The following is a 22,332-nucleotide window of genomic DNA, read 5'->3' on the forward strand; positions in this document are numbered from 1 at the left end:
TAAACAGAATAAGAACCTGTTCACACATAGCAAAACCAATATTATGGATATTGCTTGTGTTCTAACTCCAACATAATGTTTCTAAACTTGCCGTTCTTAATAAAACTATTAAACTGGGCAGACTTTCATCAAGAAACATTTGGCATTTTGGAGGTGAAACATGAGCATATCGTAATAGGATGAATTGGACTTCATGAAATAACATTATTAAGCAGTAAGAAAGATCTGAAGGATCTGAAATTACAATTTTACTGTTTAACTTTCCAGCTTTACCTTCTAAGAAACCATGAGAAGAGCTGATACTTTTAGTGCAACAACAATAGTCTAATAGCTAATATTTATCAAGGGATCAACTTATCCCTCTAGATAAATCCAAAATCTGAAAAAATGATTGAAATGAACAGCATGGGAGGGTAAACTGGGAATAATGGGAAGGTGCAATAGTCAGGATGCATACAAGCTCAATATGCATCCAGCTTTTCTTATACAGCTTTTCTTATACAGTATAAAGCTCATCTATCCAAAATATATGCCAGTATTATTGACACTTGGGATATATATATATATCACTACTCTACTTGTTTTAAGTCTGTGCTTCATGTGATTCTAGTACTTCTTTATAACAATGACTAAAATCAATGTCTGCACCAGTATAGAATTTTTTGGGGTGCTGTTGGATTTCTCTCAGTATGACACAAAGCAATTAAATACTCTAGCCTTTAAATTCTACTGTACACACTGTATATTGCTTTTTTGATTATATTAGGAATAACTGTAGCACCATGTCATTTTTTTTCTGTCGTTTATTAGATTCTTTCATTGGTCTGTTGGTTTTTCTAATAAAAAGATAAAACAAAAATATTTCCAGTTATATTTCTAGTTAGTTTTAGCTCATTAGAAGCTACAATATTTTGTACCCATTACACACATACTTATTAACTGATCTGCTACTTAGATTATGACATTCCTTCATCTTTATCCTGGTCATGTTTGTGGTGGATCCAGAGCCAATCCCCAGAAAATGAACATTGAAATGGGACTCCACCATGGATGGGATCAAGATGGGATCGAACCAGTGGAGATATGAGCTACCTGCTGCACCACCGTGCCATGGATATACCATTTATCTGGTCAGTTATGCCACAATAAGTGGTTATATAAGGACTAACAATATAACATTCTGACTGCATACTGATGGAGGTGGATGATGCTTGTGTAACCAAACCAATTAGCTAAAATGGATAAAAGGAGAAATGGCATAGCACAGCATAGAATACCTTGTTAGTAGACACTTTGCATGTTTATCTCTTGAAACCACAACTGGGTTGATAGCAAACTCTGTGTTCATCAAAAGGTTTATTGTTTTTCAATGAATGAAAACAGATCAGAGTTTTAGAACATGGAAAAAAGCAGTCAAATGGGATGATCTTGGATAAAGAAATATAAACCAAAACCAAACTGAGTGGGCACAGGTTTAAAGTTAACTACCCAATTCCCAATCTATTCTGAATTTCTGAACAAATCCATTCACTTGTTTCAAACCATTTGAACAACCTTTGCTAGTCTGTAAATAATAAGAAAAGCAAAATTGGACAAAGCTAACAGGTATGTATGCCTAATATGTATGATGCCATACCATAAAACTGTGTCCATGCAAAAACCAATGGCAATGGAAAGAATTCCAGCATTTGTATAACTGGTGTGTCGGGCTGTAGAAAGTGAATGAAGAGATTGTGAGCAAAGAAAGAACATGACGTCCTTGCAATATTTGAGTCACGTGACAGTTTTGTTTCCCGTATGTCATTGACCTTGAAACATATTTTCATCCTGCTCAGAAGAGCACCTCTGGAAACTGGAGCAAATAGAGCCAGTGGGGTTTGTGGGATTTCTTAAGGGATTGGGTGGGTTTCTGGTGCTAAATTTCCAGTCTTGTGTCCTGCACCACATCCCATTTTGCTCCCTTTATTTATCTGTCCAGAAACCCCAACCACCACTACCATACGGTATTTTCACCCATCTCTTGCCCACTGTAGTTGGCATTGCTGGCCAGTGGGTATGGTGGACTGGGTCCTGTCCCAAATCCGCCTTCACCCTGTGCGTTTGGATGCAAATCTGGGCTCGGCGTGTCATCGTGTGACATCACGTCTGTGAAGCGCTGGTCATCTCCGGAGCCCGAGCTGAGCAGGAAAGGAGCCTCGGCAGGAGACTGGGCCTGAGATGAGGGTGGACCATGAGGGAAGAAGTCGTAGTTGACGCCTGTGCCATAGTAATCACCCTGGTACTCTGGAAATTAAAAACAGAGCCATTGATTAGAGATGCTTGAGTTCTGTTTGGCGATTTCCTTTTCTGTTTTTCTTTAAATGAATTAAATCATTTGACTGGTTAAATATCTAAGTTATGAAACAGCTAGCAGAGATTTCTTTTCATTATGTTGTCTTTATGCAGCAGTGAAATTTGCTATGCTTGAGTCCACAATTAGTAAAATACTTCAATAAATTTTTTTAAACAATGAGAAACTCTGAAATTAAAGTCAAGATGAAACTTAAAAATAGATCAGATGCTTTTATTCAGCTCTATAATAGCTGCTAATATTAACCTCAGTTCTTCACTAAAACAGCTTTAAAAAAAATCAAGCTGATCAAAATGGTGCACACAAGCAAATATAATGTGAAATTCTAAAAATAATATAGCGGGGAAAGAAACAGCAGATGTGTGTCTGTAGAAACCAGTAGCAACAAAATAAGCAGGCTGTGATCTTGACAACAACAGGTTTGAGAACATTGTTAGCATTGCCATACTTTGGGTTAGCTTTATTTTCTAGGCAGTAACAAAGCTATCTGAATGACATGTCTCTATACGTCTTGTATTTTCAAGTCTACAAGCTGCTTATTTTTATGTCCTGTAGCAACTACTGCGTCATGCTAGTTTTGGCTTTAGTCTAACTGTATGGTTTTTGACCGACATAACCTACAATAATTGTTGTTTGAACGCAGTATCATCACACAGACATCACCAAATTGTAGCTATGTTGAACCTTTATTCTCAGCATGGCTATGAGACATAAATGACTAATATGCTATACTATATATGAGATATGCTACATGAATGAACTGAACACTTTATGTGGAAATGTTTACATGAAGAACACATCCTCCACAAAACTGTGCTAGCAAAAATGACTGTTACTCCGGCAGAGCTGACAAACAAAAGCTACTTATAATAAATTACACCTTTTCAGCGTTTCAGAATTTAATATTAGTATGTAATGAATTGACTTCTTTGCCATGCCACAGGGATGATAAACCTTAGCAAAGGATTTAACAATATAGTAGCAATAATAAACATCACAAAACATTATGATTTTTAAGCAGAATTTAAGGATTTGCTATTGTAGGCTGGTCCACATTTACACATCTACACATTTGCGTATTTTACTTCCTCACTGTTGTTACCACCTCCTACACACCCCTCTGACAGAGAAAACTGTCCCTGACTAACACAGCGAAGTAACTCCACGTCGATGGTAATGTACGGATGTGTGTCTGGCAATAGAAAACTCGATTTATAGCCAATCAAAGGTTATATTAATGAAAGCCGAAGATTTTAATTGCTTTTGCTTATCCTTATGAAGAGCTTTTTGATGCGTTTTCACTGATTTGAAAAGGAAAGGAAAATACGAAAGTTCTGCTTCTGAAATCAGCAGTGAATGAACTTGAATTGAGGTGGGGAAGTAATAGGAGAGGCTTTAAGAAGATGGCAAGGTTCAACCAAAGGACAATGGAGAGGCCAATTCAGTGACGGTTTATTAAAGACAGTAATGAAATGCAGCGCTATTCTGATTAACATATTTGCGATATGTGGCATTTAGAAGTTCAGCTGGCTTTAATACAGTGCAAAAGTGTGTGTGTGGGGCTGATTGAGGGGGCATTTGGAGAGGGAATAAATGACAAGAAATTCAAATGAAAAACTATTAACGAGTGAAGGAATAAACATGGGTGACTGTAAGGTAGAAAAGGAAGAGTCCTTGAGAAAAAAAGAAATCGGTGGTTATTTCTGTGTCTTTCTCTCTAGGCCATACAAAAACACAATTACTCTTACATTTACCATTCCATAAATGTCTTTCTGAATTACAGACTATCTGCTGAGCAACAGAGAACAGAAAGCAGAACTGGAGTAATACATTCTCTTCCTCATTGCCTCCAGCTTTGCAGCGTGAATTCACACTAATGTGGCTTATTTACTGTACAAGCACAAATAGTCAATAACTGGCGACGCTGGGAATTCTACGCCTTTAGATTACATGCCACTTTGGTTTGACAAATTAACAATAGATTCTGGTACAAAGGAGCAAGCCACTATATAAATAAAAAAAAAAACACACACACTGCTGGATGATTTTGTAACAGATTAATACGTTTAAGCTTTTCATGAGCTTCTCGTGTGAGCGTTTGATTTTGAGATCGAATGCCGTTTGAGGGGGCACCGCAGACTTCGTTTCCCAGCAGGCATTGCTCGATTTGTCCCAATTTGCTCGGTATAGAATGGGTAAAACTGACATCTCTCAGCTTGAGTACTTCATGCTGCTGCTGCATGCTTCTGTGCCGCACGAGGTCTTCTCAGGTGAGGCTATTCTGCGACGTAAACAGTAACCAAATCTAATCAAACGTCTGACTAGTTCCACTGCGCTCGAAGCACAGATTGTGACTGCGTGCCTAAAAAAGTGATTAGAGATGCCGCTTGAAAAATGTTTGTGCTTTTAGATTTCAGTCCCTGTAGTACACATTCTTAATAGGAATGAATGAGAAACAGAGGGATATAACAAAGGATGAGATTTTTGTAGGTGAATGAGGGAGACGCAGAAAAGAGAGAGTAAGGAGACAGAGAATCTTTTGTTATTTCAAGGTGAGGCAAAGGGTCTATGGTTTGAGTATTCCCTGGAAAAGAAAATATGCTTTTGTTCTGTGTATGAAGGACTCATAATCGATTGTGTGTATACAAGGCGAAGAAAAATTAATAGAAGGAGGGTTTTTTTCCTCTCATACCTCCATAGTAGCCATATCCCCCAGGGCCAAGGAGATCAGGCTCGTCGAGTCTGCTGCCCAGTGGCCTCATCCTCCTCGGTCCTCTGAAAAAAGCATGGCGCCGTGCGCCAAGGGCACTGAGCTGCTTCATCCTACGTTCCTTTGACCGTCTGTTCTGAAACCACACCTGAAAGGAAAGAGAGACAATGAAGTTATATATATATATATATATATTATACTGTATCTATTTTTGCAGCCTGTGCCTAATGAATAGATTTTGTAAATGCATTTAAAAGCAATTTATGCTTTTATAAATATCATACTACTTTACCGTATTATTCACAATAATGTTATTTAATTAACATAAATCATGGTAATGGTCTGATTTCATGCATTCTATATATCATGAAATATTTAAGGCCATAGCTGAGCAAGCAATTTGTTGTAAAGCAGGGATTTATCCAATAGATTCATTTCAGCCTCATGTAATATCTAAAATTTACAAATTTGCTGTTGCTATGTTTCTATGTCTTATATTTACAGTTGTACATAATACAGTATGCTTATCCTAATGTGAGAGGTAATCGTTGTCAGTATAGACTGTACATACTGTATTGAAATATGAACTAGGCTAATGCTTGATAACACTTCATTCAAGATGCTTTTGGTGCACCATGAAATTCAACTACATTAAAATCATCAAAGCATAACATATCCTAGACCGAGCTGTTACTGTAGATCATACTGAAAACTAGCCACAATTTAAGAGTAAGACTAAATGCTGAAGCAGATAAACTTATGAATATGAACAAAATGAGCATCTACAGCCTCGGCCTTATGCTTTCAACCATGTTAATCGTGATTAATTCTGCCTTTCAACACAGAGAAAAATGAATAAAACAACTTAGGAAATTTTTCATATTCAGTATCCGGAAAAGGTCTACAAATGTAACTATAATATCTATATGTGTGTGCACTCAGTGTGTAGTGTTGTCGTACTGTACTGCTTCCATAGATATAATCCAGCGGGTTACAATTATAGAGTTACAAATCTGTTAGTATAGGTTAAAAAAGGTATAATATAAAGGTATAATGATATGAGTATGCCAAAAACAATATAGTTATCAGCCACTTTAATAGGAACACCTATACCCCTGCTTTTTCGAGCAGCTATAAAGTCAGTCATGTATCAACACAATGTGTTCACATCAAATACCATGAGGAATCGGGGGGAAAATGTGTTCTCAGTGACTCTGATGATGGCATGGTTGTGGATGCCAAGGTGATAATGCTTTATTGATGAGAGAACCCAGAAGAGAATGGCCAACGGGTTTGAGCTGACAGGAGAGCTACGGTGACACACATACCCATGGAGAGCAGGAAAGCATATCAGAACTGTCTAAATCAAAATGTCTAACACTTCTGTGGAACATCGCATCACCAAACTGAAGCTACACTGGACACAAGCTCACCAAAATTGGACATCTAGACATTGGCTATTCTTTTTTCCAGTTTTCAAATGTCCAGTTTTGGTGAGACTCTGACTGTGGTCGTGGTTTCTATTAAAGTTCCTTCTTTGATTATAGAAACTGAAATAATGAATATTGTTGTTATTGTTCTTTTGGCTGCTCCCTGTTCAGGGTCGCCACATCAGATCATCAGAGCCACAATTTTTTTAAATTTTATTCTGGCACAGGTTTTACGCCAGATACCCTTCCTGATGCAACCATTTCATCTGGGCTTAGGCTCCCATTTTATTCCAGGACTGAGAGTTAACCCCTCAGTGGCTGGGTTGGTTCCTTGCCCATGAATCAAACCCGGGCCGTGAAACGGGACCACCAGGGAGAACAAAGTGATATAATAAAAGTAATAGAACAAAATTGAAATTTTAATAAATGTCATAGAATAAGGATAGAAGAAAATAAAAGAAAAAAAATCTGCACATAACTCACACTGTTGAAAGTTAAAATGTGAGTTTAAGGCTAGACAGCATTGTACTCTACTGTAATATAAATATTATATACTATTATTCGTATATTAGACTGCTCCATTTAGTAACAGACAACAAAATAAGCTTATCATATGAGCTGAATTATAACACAGTTGCCCAGTCACGATTTGATTAAAATTAATAAATGTATGTGATGTTTGTGTGGACAAGCACAAGGTCATCAATATAACACATTGCTGCACCATCATATTGCAATCAAGGGCTCGGATCAATAAACGAATCTTAAGTGTTTTGTTGTGTATCTCTAAAAACGTCCATCAAATAACTTGGCCTTAATCACTAAAACGTATTGTATATGACAGTTAATATTGATGATGCCTTTATTTGCCAAATTGCATTCATTTAATTACAATGATTGTTATGGCTCAGGCTGTGCACTGGAAAAAAAATACAACGGCTTTAACACTGAATAATGGCTGCAAGTAGTGAGTTTACAAACAGACAATGCAAATCAAATAAAGCAAGATGTTTCGTACGTGGTCTGTTAGCTAAGGTCATATTTGTTCCGCATCTCTTTGCTCTCTTTGAGTGGGTTGTTTTATGCGCAGCACTATTGTACTAGCTAGGGAAAAGTTGATTTGCTATCAGGCTATTATTAGAACACGCTGCCATTAATTATGTCATCAGGCTCTGTCTATTTGTTCAGTTTAGCTTTTATACGGCTTTTATTGTTGCTTCCTTGTACACCTGTTACTTTTATGTCAATTTTTCTTCTGTAAAAAACACACACAGTTTACACACAGTGTGTGTGTGTATACTATATATATACTTGAGGTTCAAAAAACACACTGAGCTGCTTTTTAAATAAATAAAGGATGTAAATATAAATCAAAAGGATTATTATTAATAAGAATATTAATTTTCTCTCCTATTTGTTCACTTGTCAATTCCCAACAACCAGACAGCTCTCATCTATCATACCACAGCTACATGTCAGAGAGGATGAAGGCTTGTAGTTCTGGCAAATGCATGAAGCCTCATTCTGCTTCACAGAGAAATGTAACAGACTCTGGGGACAGTTCTATCTGCCCTCTTCTGCATACATGAACTCACAGATGACCACAATTGGCTGACAAGTGCTCTGTACCAGTCACAGAGTCAATGTGACAACTGTCCTCTCTTGGCTCCTGGCCAAAGATGGCTGTGAATCTCTGGGATTCATATTCGCAATCTTATGCCGATATCTGTTGTATTGTTTATTTTTTAATCTGTTCACATTGACCAGTGCTTGTAGTAACAGTAAGTAAATTTCGTCAAACCCTTGCACTTGTTTTTCTTTTCACTGTGACTGATAATACTTCCTTTTCTACATCACGTGGTGATGGGATTCAGAAATGTGCAATGAGCTAGAAAAGCACATTCAGTTACAAATCCAGGAACTCCAAATTTGCACTTGTAAGAAATCATGTACGCTTATCACAGATAGGATTTGGGGGCTGTAATAGAAAAGGTGTGAGCTTGTTAAAAGAAAGAAAAAAGAAGCTCTTCTTGCTCTTCTTGTTGTTGGAGGAAGAGGATCATTTACATTTATTTCCAGCATACAATCTGACACTATTTAAACTCTGACACGTGTGTCACCATCAAACACGTCAACTTTACTTAAAATGAAGTTAAAAGGCTTTCTACCACAGAGACAGTGTGTTAGATACACTGTACACTATTGTCAAACATTTGCATAAACTATCTGCATGATTAAGCTTTCTAACGTGGCAGTCCGTCTAATAAAATGCACAAATTTAACCTTGCATTTCGAAAATATGTATTTATATCAAAGTGTGATTTTTCGCAGACAGGATGATATATATATATATATATATTTGCACCGACTTTAATACAATCAGCTTGAATCAGCACGAAAACGTCCAACCTAAAGTGACACTGTTATTCGTGATAACACGGTGTAACAATGTTTTTGCCACTGCATAATGAATCACACCAGAGATAAAAAATCCAGAAATAAAAGACAATAGAGAGAAATTTTTTTCGAAATTTTTTTCGAAAGAGAAAGAAAGAAAGAAATGTGCAACCATCTAAATTTGAAAGAAATGAAAAAGAAATAAATCAGCCATCACTACTAATCACATGGTTGATGTCATCAAGATGATGAGCCAAACACACACACAGCAAAATAAACAAACACACACTACCTCATCATTTATCCCATAACCTTTTTCTATCATCCTTTATATATATATTTTTTCTTCATGTATAGACCAAAGTGAGTAAACACTAAAGAGAAAGAAAGAAAGAAAGAAAGAAAGAAAGAAAGAAAGAAAGAAAGAAAGAAAGAAAGAAAGAAAGAAAGAAAGAGAATATTCACAGCAGGTGTACCTAAAACCTTTTAAGCATTCCTCACCATGCTTAGCAAACACCTGCTTATTGAGAACAAGCAACTAACTGTTGGGTAGATTTTTATGGAAATGTCTGCCCTCCTCCTGAGTGAGCATTGCTTAGGGATTACACACACACACACACACACCCTGCTTCACCGACACAGGCTCCCTGTCCACATCTAAGATTTAATAATGCAATAAGCGGCAATAATAATAAACAAGGGTCAGAGACCACCTCCATCTTGGCTAAAAAAAGAAAGAAAGTGGGAAAAAAATCAAAGCAATATGATTATCCACGGGTGTTTATATGAGTATAAATACACATTGTGCGTGGAAGGAGAAGAGAGAAGCGTGGAAGTGAGAAAGTGTTATGGTTTTGCCCTAATTTGTGCCTTATTATGCGAACATCAGAGTGAAGCAAAACCTGTGTTAAAGTTATAAAAGTGAAAAAGCCACAACTGATTGCCATGCAGCAGTCACAGTCATTATACATTCCTATAATTTAATCAACATGCTTAAGAATCGCTTAAGGTTTAACCTGGACTGTGACTGTCACATGCACTGTGCATCAGCTGAATGAATTATATGTTATTATATACTATTAAATTAATGCACTATAAGGAGGAAAGAACAGGGAGTCTCAAACTTTTAACTGTAAAATATATTCCACAGACCGACTCTTAACATGGACTAACTGTTTTAATATGAAACTCATTATGTAAATGTATATAATAATGTTATGCCTATTTATTAGAGTTTCTTTTTTTTTATTCCTGAAATTTACACAGACAGAAGAGATTCGCTGCAATCTGATGTTTTATCCATAGGGACTAATTGAGTTTTGAATCACCGAGACGTGTATGAAATCCAAGTGAACAGTCATACAAGCTAAGAACTATAAAAAATGGATAAATATAATAATCTTGATAATGATGGGTTGTGATTTATGTAACAAACTAAAAACAAAAGCATGCTTCGTGGATGTCTGGGTGATGCTGGCGCCCGTTTTGAGTAGCAATGGTTTAGAAAATATATAAAAAATAAGTTAGAAATGTGACACACGTTTCTTATTAGGTTCTTGTGTTTTATCTGATGGCCAGATTCTCAGCTGAGCTGCAAAACTTATAGCAAAAGAAGAAATATATAATCAATTCCATAACCCATGCTGAAAGATTACCTTTATGGCAAATATGTTCATACAGTATGCGATGCCCATGTGCACTAATATATAGATATCATTAGCTTTTTATAATGGAAGAGTAAATGGGAGGTCAGTTCATTTATCGAGGAAGATAATTAAGTCTTACGTTTATTCCCTCGACAAAACTCAATTAACTGGAATAATTATACTTTACTGAATCATTTGAAGAGAGAGAAATACTTTAAGTTGTTATGTTTTGCTCATTTGTGCAACAAACAATAACTTTATAGTAGTTGATATCCATACTTATATAGCTGAGAATAGGATCGAATGTGTTCTTTAATCTACAGATTTAATTTAATTATTTAGTTATTAGAATAAAAAATGTAATAGTTCTCAGGTCTAATTATAAAATAAACACTTTTTATATAACTTTTCTTGTGATTTCTCTCTCAATCAAGCTAATTTGAATAATATAGACATTAAATAATATGAAAAAATATATAGATTATTTTAAAAGGCAAGGGGGGAAAAATCATCAAATAACAAAGATATTTTGTATATTTTGTCAATCATGACACAAAGCTGAAATAAACAATATTAATGTCATCGTAAAAAAAAGTGCAATTTGTAAATGTCATTTTAAAATAATAATAATAATAATAATAATAATAATAATAATAATAATAGTTATTATTATTATTGTTATTATAATTATTATTAGTGTTATTGTTATTATTATTGTTATTATTATTATTGAACTTTTAGAGTCATTCTACCCTGAATAGCCTTAAAGAAAAGTTATGTAGATGTAAATAACAACTCATATGAGAAACTTTCTGTTTTCCACGTGTGACTTTTCACACGTTCAGTTTTCACACGTACTGCATTTTCCCCCCCATGTGATGTGTGTGTGTGTGTGTATGTAATCCCATATTGTTAACATGATAATTTTCAGAACATCTTGAAATGCACCTAATCACATATTATTCATATAATTATTCATATTTGTTGAAAGTATATGGTAAAGGGAGACAAGCTTGCACAAGGGTAGAAACTTGACAATATGTACCACAAGATTAAAATTAGGGTAATTATAATGATGCTATTATTGATTGATGCGTTTATGCGCGCGCACAAATCACCCCAAACGGTCTGAAACGTTTAAATAGTCCCTATCCCAACCCCGAGTATTTATTAACAATCTGCGTAAAGGCATGTTACCTGAATGACTCGCATGTTGAGGCCGGTTTCCTGAGCGAGCTGCTCGCGGATGTGGCGTGTTGGCTTCGGCGTGGCTACGAACGCCGCTTTCAGCGTCTCTAGCTGTTTGGCCTTGATGGTGGTGCGCGGGCCGCGGCGCTTTTGGCACGCGCTCTGCTCCTCGCCCTCGTTGGCGTTCGTGTCCTTATCCGAGCACGTGGAGTTGTCCGTCTCTTTCGTGTCGTCTGTGTTTGGCTCGGGCAGGTCGGGCGACAGGCTGCGGTCGGTACACGACGACACTGCGAGGCACAGCCACAAAAAAACACGCACTTTGTTATCATCGAAAACGTGGCATTCACGTACACGAATATCACATGTGGAAACACACGTGGGGATCCTAAATAATATTATACACTGTGTAATACAATTACAGAAGATATAGGCCAGTATGCACTCTCAGAAAAGGGTTCTTAGCTGCACCTTTCCTTCTCGTTGTGGTATCTTTTGTATCTTTAACACGAATGCTTTCTTTAACCTCGAAATGTGGCTATAAAAAGATATAAGGCAGGCCTACATAAGTGAACCGTAATTACCATTTTAGAAGTAAAGCTTTAAGGGTACACGACATACACCTTTCTAGGTAACGACATAAGCTATCAATACAAAAGATGTACCCTTGACAGCGACAGAGTAAGATACAAGCCCAAAAAGCTAGCTTATAAAGTCAATAATTTAATGCAATGTATAGGCAGAGGTAGTGAAAACAAAATCGGCCACAAAGATTTGTATTTTTCTTGCTTGTTAACCTTTAATTTGATAGTAGATTATTAATAGACTCTGACCTCTGACTATCCACTAACATGAGGACTAGACAAGTCGCTCTGGATACGTGTTTTGTACAGAATGCTGTAAAAACATCTAAATATAAATGCATAACCCATATTTATTTTAGAAGCATATGTCTAGATGATGTGTCACACCAGACAAATGTGCAGCTTGTCATCGTATGTAATTATCTGATACATGAGAGCTTTTTAGTAATGAACTTTTCACCCACAGAACCCAGCTCATATGAGTTAAAATATAAAAACCAAAGCAAAACAACAAGCAAAAGAGTGTTTGCTTTTTTTCTCCTGGTTATTATTAATACTGCAGTGATAAAAATGCATTATATATATAACCTCTTAATTTTGTTTTATTTTATATCATTTTATTATTTAGGTCATTCATGTTTAACCAAATTCAAGTGACCAGTTAAAAGTGGATGACCTAAAAAAGAGGTTCTAAATAATGCAGGTTTAAGCCTAGATATTATAATAAACAAACAAACAAACTAGCGAACGAACGAACAAACAAACAAACAAACAAATAAATAAATAACTTTGATAGTGAGTCCCACTGAGAACTATATATTATGCTGGAATATATTATTAATACTTAACGTCCCCCACCATATGACTGCAATATACAAATAAACACGTGAATTTACTGCTTGACTAAGCATAGTGTCACTACTTCACGTGTCCTCGTGGTGGCGCTTATCAATTTTAGAAACGAGGCGTGAACAGAAACGGAAGCTACGCGTGACTGCAGACTTTTGGCGTGTCATCTGGGCTAATAAATATTCTCTGTTACCGAAAACAAAGGTGATTAGCTGGCCCTAGAAAACAGCTCTCCTAACATATAATATCTTACAGCAATATATAAAATGAAGATGTATTTATTATTATTATTATTATTATTATTATTAACGGCCTATAGACAGTGGAACCAATGCCACACAATTCCACTGCTACATGTTCTTAAAAGTACACAAATGTACACAAATGATATGAATTTAAATATGCCATTTCTACAGTGTGTTATTTTTTCCAGACGTAATTACACTCCACAATATTTCATCTCACTAGGCAGGTAGAGTAGAGGTATAGAGTCTAGCTTTGTAATCTTAATATATATCTCGAAAGAAGCATACAGTGTAAATTTAACGCATTACTTAAATTCTATAATACTGTAGTAAACTGAAATCATGTTTACAGGCAAACCAATTCCAGGTAAAGGATAAGGGGACTAGCCTAGCGACAAGATGCAGTTTAATACTGTTTTTATTTTTTATTTTTTGAGATTTTATATAGGCTTGGCTTTATTTCTGGTCGGCTACTTCTGGCGCTTGTAACATGTTATCATGGATTAAATTAAATCCACCACAGCATGCACACTTAGTGTAGAAATAAAAGTTGTACCTTAAGTCTTAACTTTTAAACGTTCCACAAAAAAAACGTGATTGCGTGAGTGACTAGTGTATGTGAGGCGCTACTTTAAGCTCGGTGAAGACAACACAAATAAGAATTACAATCTAAATAAATTAGCCTACCCAGCACTTAGCGTAGGACATATGTATAAAAATAAAATCAGCACAACTAAACAGCTAAACATACTGAGCAGGGCAAAAGCTCGGTTGATGGCTTATCATAATATTAAGATAATACTTTTTTCATTAATGATAGAGACTTGTGATAGTGACTTTAATAATAGAGACACTTTAGTTACTCTCAGGTTGCCTCTTAAACACCTATTATCCTTAATCAAGGTAATTTGGGCCTAAACTCCTGCAATTGTGTTTTAGCTGTGGCTTGTAGCAAAATGGAGAACAACTTACAAATGGACTCAAACATGTGATTTTTAAAAATTTGATATTAACAGAAAGCGTGTAGTATAGGCTACCAGTACTGAAACATACCGCAAGAATAGTTATTATTACGCAACACATTTACGGAATTTGGCAGATGCCCTTATCCTTATAAGGAACTTATAAGGAACAGATTTGAGCAATACATCAGTTTGTTAAAAATGAATTCATTTACATCATCATCAGCAGCAGCAATAACAACAGCAACAACAAGAACAATGGTGGACAAAAACAGAAACTTTAGAAACGTAAGATGTTGAAATAAATGTTGGCTGTATATTTCACAGTTTGTTTTGCAGGTGGTATTTCTCAATAACTACATCATATTTTGAAGGTAAAAAACCCACCTTGATCAACTGTAATAGATGGGGAGACACGTGGTGCTACGCACTAAAGCGATACAATGACGTAATGAACCATAAATACGCTGTCCGTGGTTCTGAACACGCGCGAGTTTCAGATTTGTCACAGCACACAGTTGAATCTCTCTCTCTCTCTCTCTCTCTCTCTCTCACCTGAATTCAAGTTGACCTCTCTGATGGCGCTCGCGCTCACGTAGTCCTCCTTGCACACGAACTTGTTCTCGTCGATGACGTAGAGCTCCTCGCCCGTGGACAGCTGCTTGTTGCAGACCATGCACGTGAAGCAGTTCAAGTGAAACACTTTACTGCGCGCCTTGCGCACCAGGTCGCTGGGTGAAATGCCCTGAAAACAGCCTGCACACTTCGTGCCAAAACGCCTGCAATAAAGACACGAAATAACATAATGTGAATGACACCACCACCAACACTAATAATAATAATAATAATGATAATAATAACAACAACAACAACAACAACAACAATAATAATAATAATAATAATAATAATAATAATTATTATTATTATTATTATTATTACACTTCCTTTGTATGTTTTATTTACCATTTTCATTCCATATTGTATGTATTTTATTTTTCACTTGTAAACCTTTAGGAAACAATTAAAAGTATAACTGGACCTTATAGACCACTTCTCTAAAAGCTAATTAAAGACACACCAGTTGCACCCTTCATAGTATTACACAAGTTTGCTAGCTTTATTTCAGATAATAATAATAATAATAATAATAATAATAATAATAATAATAATAATAATAATAATAATAATAATAATTCTCCGCTATGTAAATAAAAAAAAACAACACACACAAAAGAATAAATAAATGCCCTAGTGCAATAAAACGTTCCCCCGATTAATCGAACACATCTCATACCGACTAATCGCTTTGTAAACCAGTGTCATTTAATGTCAAAAGCTTTCTCCATCCATTTTCACGACAAGCTTTTGTGTTGTCAGCCTTAAAGGAAAACAAATCCACTAACAACAGCGGCATCAGAGTTGTAGCCCGACGCAGCAGAGCATAATGAGGTGATATTACAGGATTAACAAGACTAAATGTTAAACCGTGAAAATCCGAGTGGGAGGTAGAAAGACAATTGACAACTTCAAATACACAACCGGGATAGCTGATTCCGTCATTAGCCATCACCAAAAAAAATTAAGAACCACACCACTCCCATTTGCTTAGACTGACGTCGGGTTGTCTATTTATTTTATGATTGATCTTTTATGACATGCGTGTGCTAATCCATCACAGCATGCACAACTGCACGGTCTGATCGGCACAGTTTTCCCTCTGTAACACACACACACAAGCAAATAATATGCAAATATTTAGCATTTCTAAAACTATTAAATGGACAGACCAATAAAGCGAACTGGAAATGTAACCATTACATGCAGCAAATATTGAAAAATTTGTGAAAACTAAAAATGACTAGAAATTTTCGTAAGTGAGATTTAGGCCTAAGGCATATTTATTCATATTGACTAAAAAGAAGCTGATTTACGTAATATCTGTATATAGTATAGATACTATCGAGCTAAGACTAAAAATATATATTATGTTACTGAATAAATAAATAAATAAATAAATAAATAAATAAATAAATAAATAAATATTTTATATTTCTAAAATAAATATTGTAAAAAATAGCTTGAAGCTGATTAATGAAGCTGGCAAACAAATAACATTAAAATAACAATTATTATAATACATTACAAATCCATGTTATATGGATTTTATGTGCTCGTGTTTTTGTTTTCTTTCAATTCAGAGAGCAGAAAGCAGGAGAGCACCTAGGGTTTATTTTAACAGTAATGTACGAAATCTCCCCCATTTGTTTTGGTATGGAGTCTCTCTCTCTCTTTCTTTCTCTCTCTCCCTCTCTCTCTTTTCAAATGCATCTCTCACAGTGAAAGGCCAAAACCACTACTTACACAACAAATGGACGCATTAGGGGTGATTAGAACTAATGGCCCCCACATTCACATGTGATGGTCAAGGCCGTTTGGGAAAACAATGCACAACACCAGATCACGTTCTACCTCTCTATATACAAATAACCTAACAACACCACTAAGTGGGTGTTGTTCCCAAAGATACCAAGCATGGGGAAAATCTAACACACAGGGAGATATTTCGAGAGGTTCTACACGCGGATATTATTTTCTTTTAATTTAATACAATGATAAATAAACATTTGCAATCTGTATAGGTAAAAAATAATTTAACTAATTGTGTATACATAAAATAACAAAGGAAAGCAATTTTTGCGTTCGACACATACCTCTAAATCGGGTGCTGAATTAAATAGTAATTTGAAACATTATTTAGAAGATTCACAATACACATAGCTCCCAGTGTTTCCCCATAATTAATTAATGCACTCATTTGTTTATGGCATTGTTGCACTAGACACAATGCTATACACAAGAAGAACACATGAAGAAAGAATTATACAATATCAGGCTAATATTCAGAATTAACATTCACGTGCCATATGCAAGAACAGACGCGTGCAAAAAGCTTCAGGTGATCTATAAGTAGACTAAAGGCGAGGAGCAAAGCAGTTGTCATCAGTCAACAGCGACACAAACATAGCCGAATTATTCCACAAATTGTGAGTAATCCACAAAGCCAGGGATGGTGATAAATCCTCGCACCAGACGTCCTTCAAAACGCGTGTTATTACCTGAGGAGCCCCACCGCGCTCGCTACCACCATTAACATTGCAAACATCTCCGGCTTACCTGAAAAAGTCAATTTTGCAGTAAAGTTTGCCATCCCTGGAGAAGCACTTCTCGGTGAGGTTGCAGCTGCACTCGCAGCACTGCACACACTCGGCGTGCCACGCGCGGTCCAGTACGTTAAGTAGGAAGCGGTCCAGGATGGGCCTCGCGCACCCGGCGCAGTGCACCATCATCGCGTCGAGGTTCCCGCGAGCCACGCGGACCGGCAGCTTGACTTCCTCGAAGGAACACAAGGATGCTAAATATATATATATATATATTTATTTTAAATTAAAAAAAAATTCAAGCTTTCCCTTTCCACTACTAGAAGCGAACAACCGGTACAATCTTGCTCCGGTGCGTTATTTCGCAACCTGCAGGCATCCAGACATCAGTAGCCATAAAAATGGAATAAAAAAATATATAAATATGTATAAAACAACATCAACAACATGAAAACAGAAAATTTCGTTCGAAAAAAATCTTGATTCAATCTCTAAATATAATTATATAGATATAGATATATATATATATGCTCCGTCTTCTCTGTGCGCGTGTAGATGCCCGCTAGACGCTCGCGCTTTTCGCGTCGCTGTGCCGCGGGTCGCGGGAGCCTCGCGCATCAGAATTCAGATTTGGTGACGTTCTGCACACCACTGGCCAATCAGAGTGACGTTGTCATAGCAACGGGCTTAAATAATGGCACTGTCATAGCGTCTTTAAATTGTGAAGGTAGTTGAGCATTGGAAGCACCTTCTTGTTTTGCAGTGGGGTTTTCTCCCCTCTCTCTTTTTAAAAAATCTGCCTTCAGCATGCATCTGAGAAAAAATTTGGACAGAGAAAATAATGTTGATTCAACTATTGGGAAGAGGCTAAATTTGGACCGGAAGACGCTCTTTCTACAGGAAATCCATGAAGAACTGCTCTTTTTGCACCATAATTTATTAGTATTATTATTCTTAATTTTTTATTTTATTTTAATTACAGTTTATTTTGTTTAATGGGAAGTGGATGGCTTAAGCTGAAACATGCACGCTGGTAGGGATGGAAAATTAAATGTAGATGAGAGTAGCTAACTTCTTCTTCTTCTTCTCTCTCTCTCTCTCTCTCTCTCTCTCTCTCTCTCTCTCTCTCTCTGTGTGTGTGTGTGTATCTGTCTCTCTCACTCTGTGTGTGTGTGTATACATGGTTGGGTGGGGGGGTTAAACCCTGCCTTTATCATGTATAAAGCTATTTACAGGGAAATGTGCGGGATTAAAATAGTCGGGCGCATTCCCATTGGTAGCCGCAGATCGTGGAGAATTTAAATATTTACCCAGATAATCATTTTGTTAGTCGTGGAAATGCAAATAGGCCTAGAACGTAGTCGCGTACCAATTTTATAGTATACCGAAAGACGACAGTGAGGCAGAATTAACAACACTTTAGCAGCTGTGCAAAAGATTAAGATGGAAATACCAAAGGTATTTTACAGCATGTTTTTAATGTTATATTATATCCTGAGACTCTAACCATTTCCATGCATTGAATATATATATATATATATATATATATATATATATATATATATATATATATATATATATGCACTAGTTGTTTTTTTTACTTTGTTCAAAATACTTATTTAAATAATGTAGTGTATAGAAAATATATTTAATAATATTTTAATATAACGTATGTTCGAATTAATTAATCGATTGCATTACAATTTAAGGGAAATTAATTGTATTGTAAATTTATTTAAAATGTGCTGTTAATTAATTCTTATTTCTTTTCGACAGAGGAGAGTCTGTCGAAAAGAAGTACATAGGACCTGATTTTTGTTTCGTTTATGTTGTAGACAGTGCGCGAGCTTTAAGCGCACGGCCAGTGTGTGTAGCAGAGCTGTGGGGTTTTATACACACACCTTTACCACATGAAATCTGAGGTTCTACTACTACTACTACAACCACTAGTAATAACAATTATATTGGCAGGGTAGGCTAGGCCTATTCTACTAAAAATGTAATTAATTAAATAAAAATCTCTCTCTCTCTCTCTCTCTCTCTCTCTCTCTCTCTCTCTCTCTCTCTCTCTCTCTCTCTCTCTCTCTCTCTCTCTCTCTCTGTGTGTGTGCGTGCGTGTGCGGTATCGCGCCCCGCAGGAGAGGAACGGGACTCCCACATCTTTTGGCAAGCCAGCCCAAATCCCTAATCCGCGCCATTTATTTACTCGCCGAGCTTTATATTCTTGGCTTCTCGTCTCAGAAGAAGAAGAAGAAGAAGAAGAAGAAAATTAAGAAGAAGAAGAAGAAGAAGAGTCGGACTGAGTATATTACATTTAATCTGTGTCTTACACCCGCTCTGAATATTCACCGATAATGTTTGATAGCTATTCTAGGACACACACACACACACACACACACACACATACACACACACGAATCTACCCCTAACCTTGACCTCAGCAACTAAAAAGCAACCTTTCTGTCATTTTAGCTTTTAAATAAAAAACAAAACAAAACAGCTCAAGAAATTCAGACAAATGCCCCATGTGATATTTCTACCATTCTCTCTCTCTCTCTCTCTCTCTCTCTCTCTCTCTCTCTCTATGTACCTGCCTGGATGTTTCACGCCGAAACAACTCTGTGGGGAAACCAGCACGAAATTCTCAGGCGCGATTTGCCTGCGCGAGTCTATTCTTTTATTCCGCTCTCTAATCAATAGAGCGCACTCCTCCGAAAAAGCCCTCGATAGTGCCACTTGGCACGGTGCACGGACTACAGTGGAACACCCAGGGTGGGAAGCACCTGCGGGAACCACACACTTTAGCCTTAGTTTATTCTGGTACACGTTTAAAAATTTACAAAAAGAAGGATGGGGATGATTTCATTAAAATGTTATAAAATGCGCAAGATAAAAAAAAATAGGAGACAGTTTTATATTACAGCACCAGATAGGTTTATATTAACGAATATTATATTAATGAAACAGGTCAGGTTTCTGAGAAACATGAAATGCTAGCGGAAAGTTTTAAGAAAAGTTCTCCTGTTCCTCGGAAAGCGTCATAGACATCATGGGAGTGAAGATTCTACATGCGAGTACATCTTTCTGGTTAGAACGCTTAAATTCGGATTGGAATGCAACCAATGTGAAACTGTCCAGGGTGCTGAACCGTAAAGCGCGTCTCTGAATTAAGTGTCGTCTCTGGGCACGCGCGTCACCAAACACCAAGAATTGTATGGCCACGCCCACCGTTTGTCATTGATTCACAGTGGGCCACAAAAATAATGGCAATAGCCGTTATAGAGTCAAGCAGTCTTAAGTGCTTTTAACACGTACACCACAATTGAATATTTTTTTACCATTCATTCATCTTCAGTACCTGCTTCATAATGGACAGTCTTGTGGTGGATCCAGAGCCTATCCTGGGAACACTGAATGATGTGGGAACACACACTGAACGGGACTCTTATCAAAATGTAATTGCGGCATTGGCTTGTAAGCATAGATTTTGGTGTGGCAGGACAACATAACAAAAAAAATTTGACTCAAGAGGCTATCTAGTGAATATGTTATTACGATCCTTTAACAGGCAGGTTTGAAAGTTTTCTGAAATACTTTTTAAAATAGAAATAGTTCTGTACGTCAGAGAGACCGTTTGCACTTACATGCAGCCTTTTTGTGGAAATGTATTATATTTAAAACCAAAGATTTGCTATAAAAATCTTAGCAGCCACAGAGTATTTTTAAACCAGTCCACCCTAGCAAGCTGTTATTAAGTGTTCTGTCTACTGCTCTTCTCCCAAGCATGGAGAAGTATGATTCCTGCCCAAATGGACCTTTATCAGAGCTTGTTCCAGGCTTTTTTTGTACAGTAGCTGAACTAATAAATCTATGGACCAAAATGAGAACGTGAGCATACTACCAAATGACTGAGCAATATGCAGAAGGAAGAGCAAATCAACCGAATATTGGCTTTTATACAGTAGCTGTAAAATACCATAGCAACATTTAAAAATCATTGCTCACTCGAAAGTGATAATTAGAATTTTAGCAGAATTTAAAAATGTATAGAGTTGAGAATTATGACTTTAAGAAGATTAACATATGTTGAATGGCTGAAATATATGTTATGGCTCTGCTCTGTACATCTACACAAATTATTTTTATTTTCCTATCCCTATTATTGCATTCCCATCAGTGTCTTATTGAGAAATCTGGTGTATATCTGTAGATTTCTAAAGTATTGTGGGAAATATTTGACAGTGGAAAATATATATTAAAACATTTTAAAGCTTCTTGTTCACACATTTGAACACACGTCTTCAATATACATGCACCAGCAAAACTATGTATCTCTACAGTCTATTTTTTCCCCTAAACATTGACATACTTTGTTTTAAAACTGACTTCATCAGCAGTGAAGAAATACTGCAGCTGTGTTTCCTGAACAGTTAATATTCTTAATCAGGGTTGCCAGGGTTTCAACAAAAATTTCCACTGGAAAAGCCAGACACATTTTTCTTCTCTTTTTCAGCTTTTGCATGGAAAGCAAGGTCACTGTGATACACACACATTTCCAATGTACAGACATTATACAGTCCACAATCCCCCTTTCACTCTTCCAGTATATGCAACATCATGTATCTTACAGTAGAAGTGGTTTTGTACATCATAAATGTGGTTTCTTACATTTAGACTTATTCAGCAGATGTTCATATCTAGAGTGATGCACAGAAATGGTCTGTAGTCTTTATCAAAAAACTCATCCTCATTCTAGCTCTATATTCACTAGCTTCATGAAAAGCTATTGGGAAGGTTAACACAGTAGGATTAAATA

At 36.4% G+C, this 22,332-nt stretch overlaps 1 protein-coding gene and 1 long non-coding RNA gene across 2 annotated transcripts; one reads left to right on the plus strand and one right to left on the minus strand.

The window, feature by feature from the left end:
- Positions 1–1,337: 1,337 nt before the first annotated feature.
- On the minus strand, positions 1,338–18,092 carry lhx5 (LIM homeobox 5). The gene is made up of 5 exons (XM_058415870.1): positions 17,533–18,092; positions 14,914–15,137; positions 11,731–12,008; positions 5,043–5,208; positions 1,338–2,283 (listed from the first exon to the last, which is right to left on the minus strand). Exons 1-5 carry the CDS (start codon positions 17,703–17,705, stop codon positions 1,994–1,996), a joined length of 1,131 nt encoding a protein of 376 aa, XP_058271853.1. The 5' UTR covers positions 17,706–18,092; the 3' UTR covers positions 1,338–1,993.
- A 679-nt stretch (positions 18,093–18,771) lies between these two features.
- Positions 18,772–21,456, plus strand: LOC131369558 (uncharacterized). Its single transcript, XR_009207277.1, has 3 exons — positions 18,772–18,974; positions 19,655–19,819; positions 20,151–21,456. It is a non-coding gene; the product is annotated as an uncharacterized LOC131369558 (long non-coding RNA).
- The last annotated feature ends 876 nt before the right edge of the window (positions 21,457–22,332 follow it).

The sequence above is a fragment of the Hemibagrus wyckioides genome, linkage group LG18 (genome assembly GCF_019097595.1).
Source record: "Hemibagrus wyckioides isolate EC202008001 linkage group LG18, SWU_Hwy_1.0, whole genome shotgun sequence".
Classification (NCBI taxonomy): domain Eukaryota; kingdom Metazoa; phylum Chordata; class Actinopteri; order Siluriformes; family Bagridae; genus Hemibagrus; species Hemibagrus wyckioides.

What these genes read in the sequence shown, in the direction of transcription:
- lhx5 (XM_058415870.1), bottom strand. Translation starts at nt 17,705, where the DNA reads ATGATGGTGCACTGCGCCGGGTGCGCGAGGCCCATCCTGGACCGCTTC. An exon ending in TGCAAAATTGACTTTTTCAG is followed by an intron (nt 15,138 to 17,532) that starts GTAAGCCGGAGA and finishes TCTTTATTGCAG; the next exon opens with GCGTTTTGGCACGAAGTGTG. An exon ending in GGGATATGGCTACTATGGAG is followed by an intron (nt 2,284 to 5,042) that starts GTATGAGAGGAA and finishes TTTAATTTCCAG; the next exon opens with AGTACCAGGGTGATTACTAT.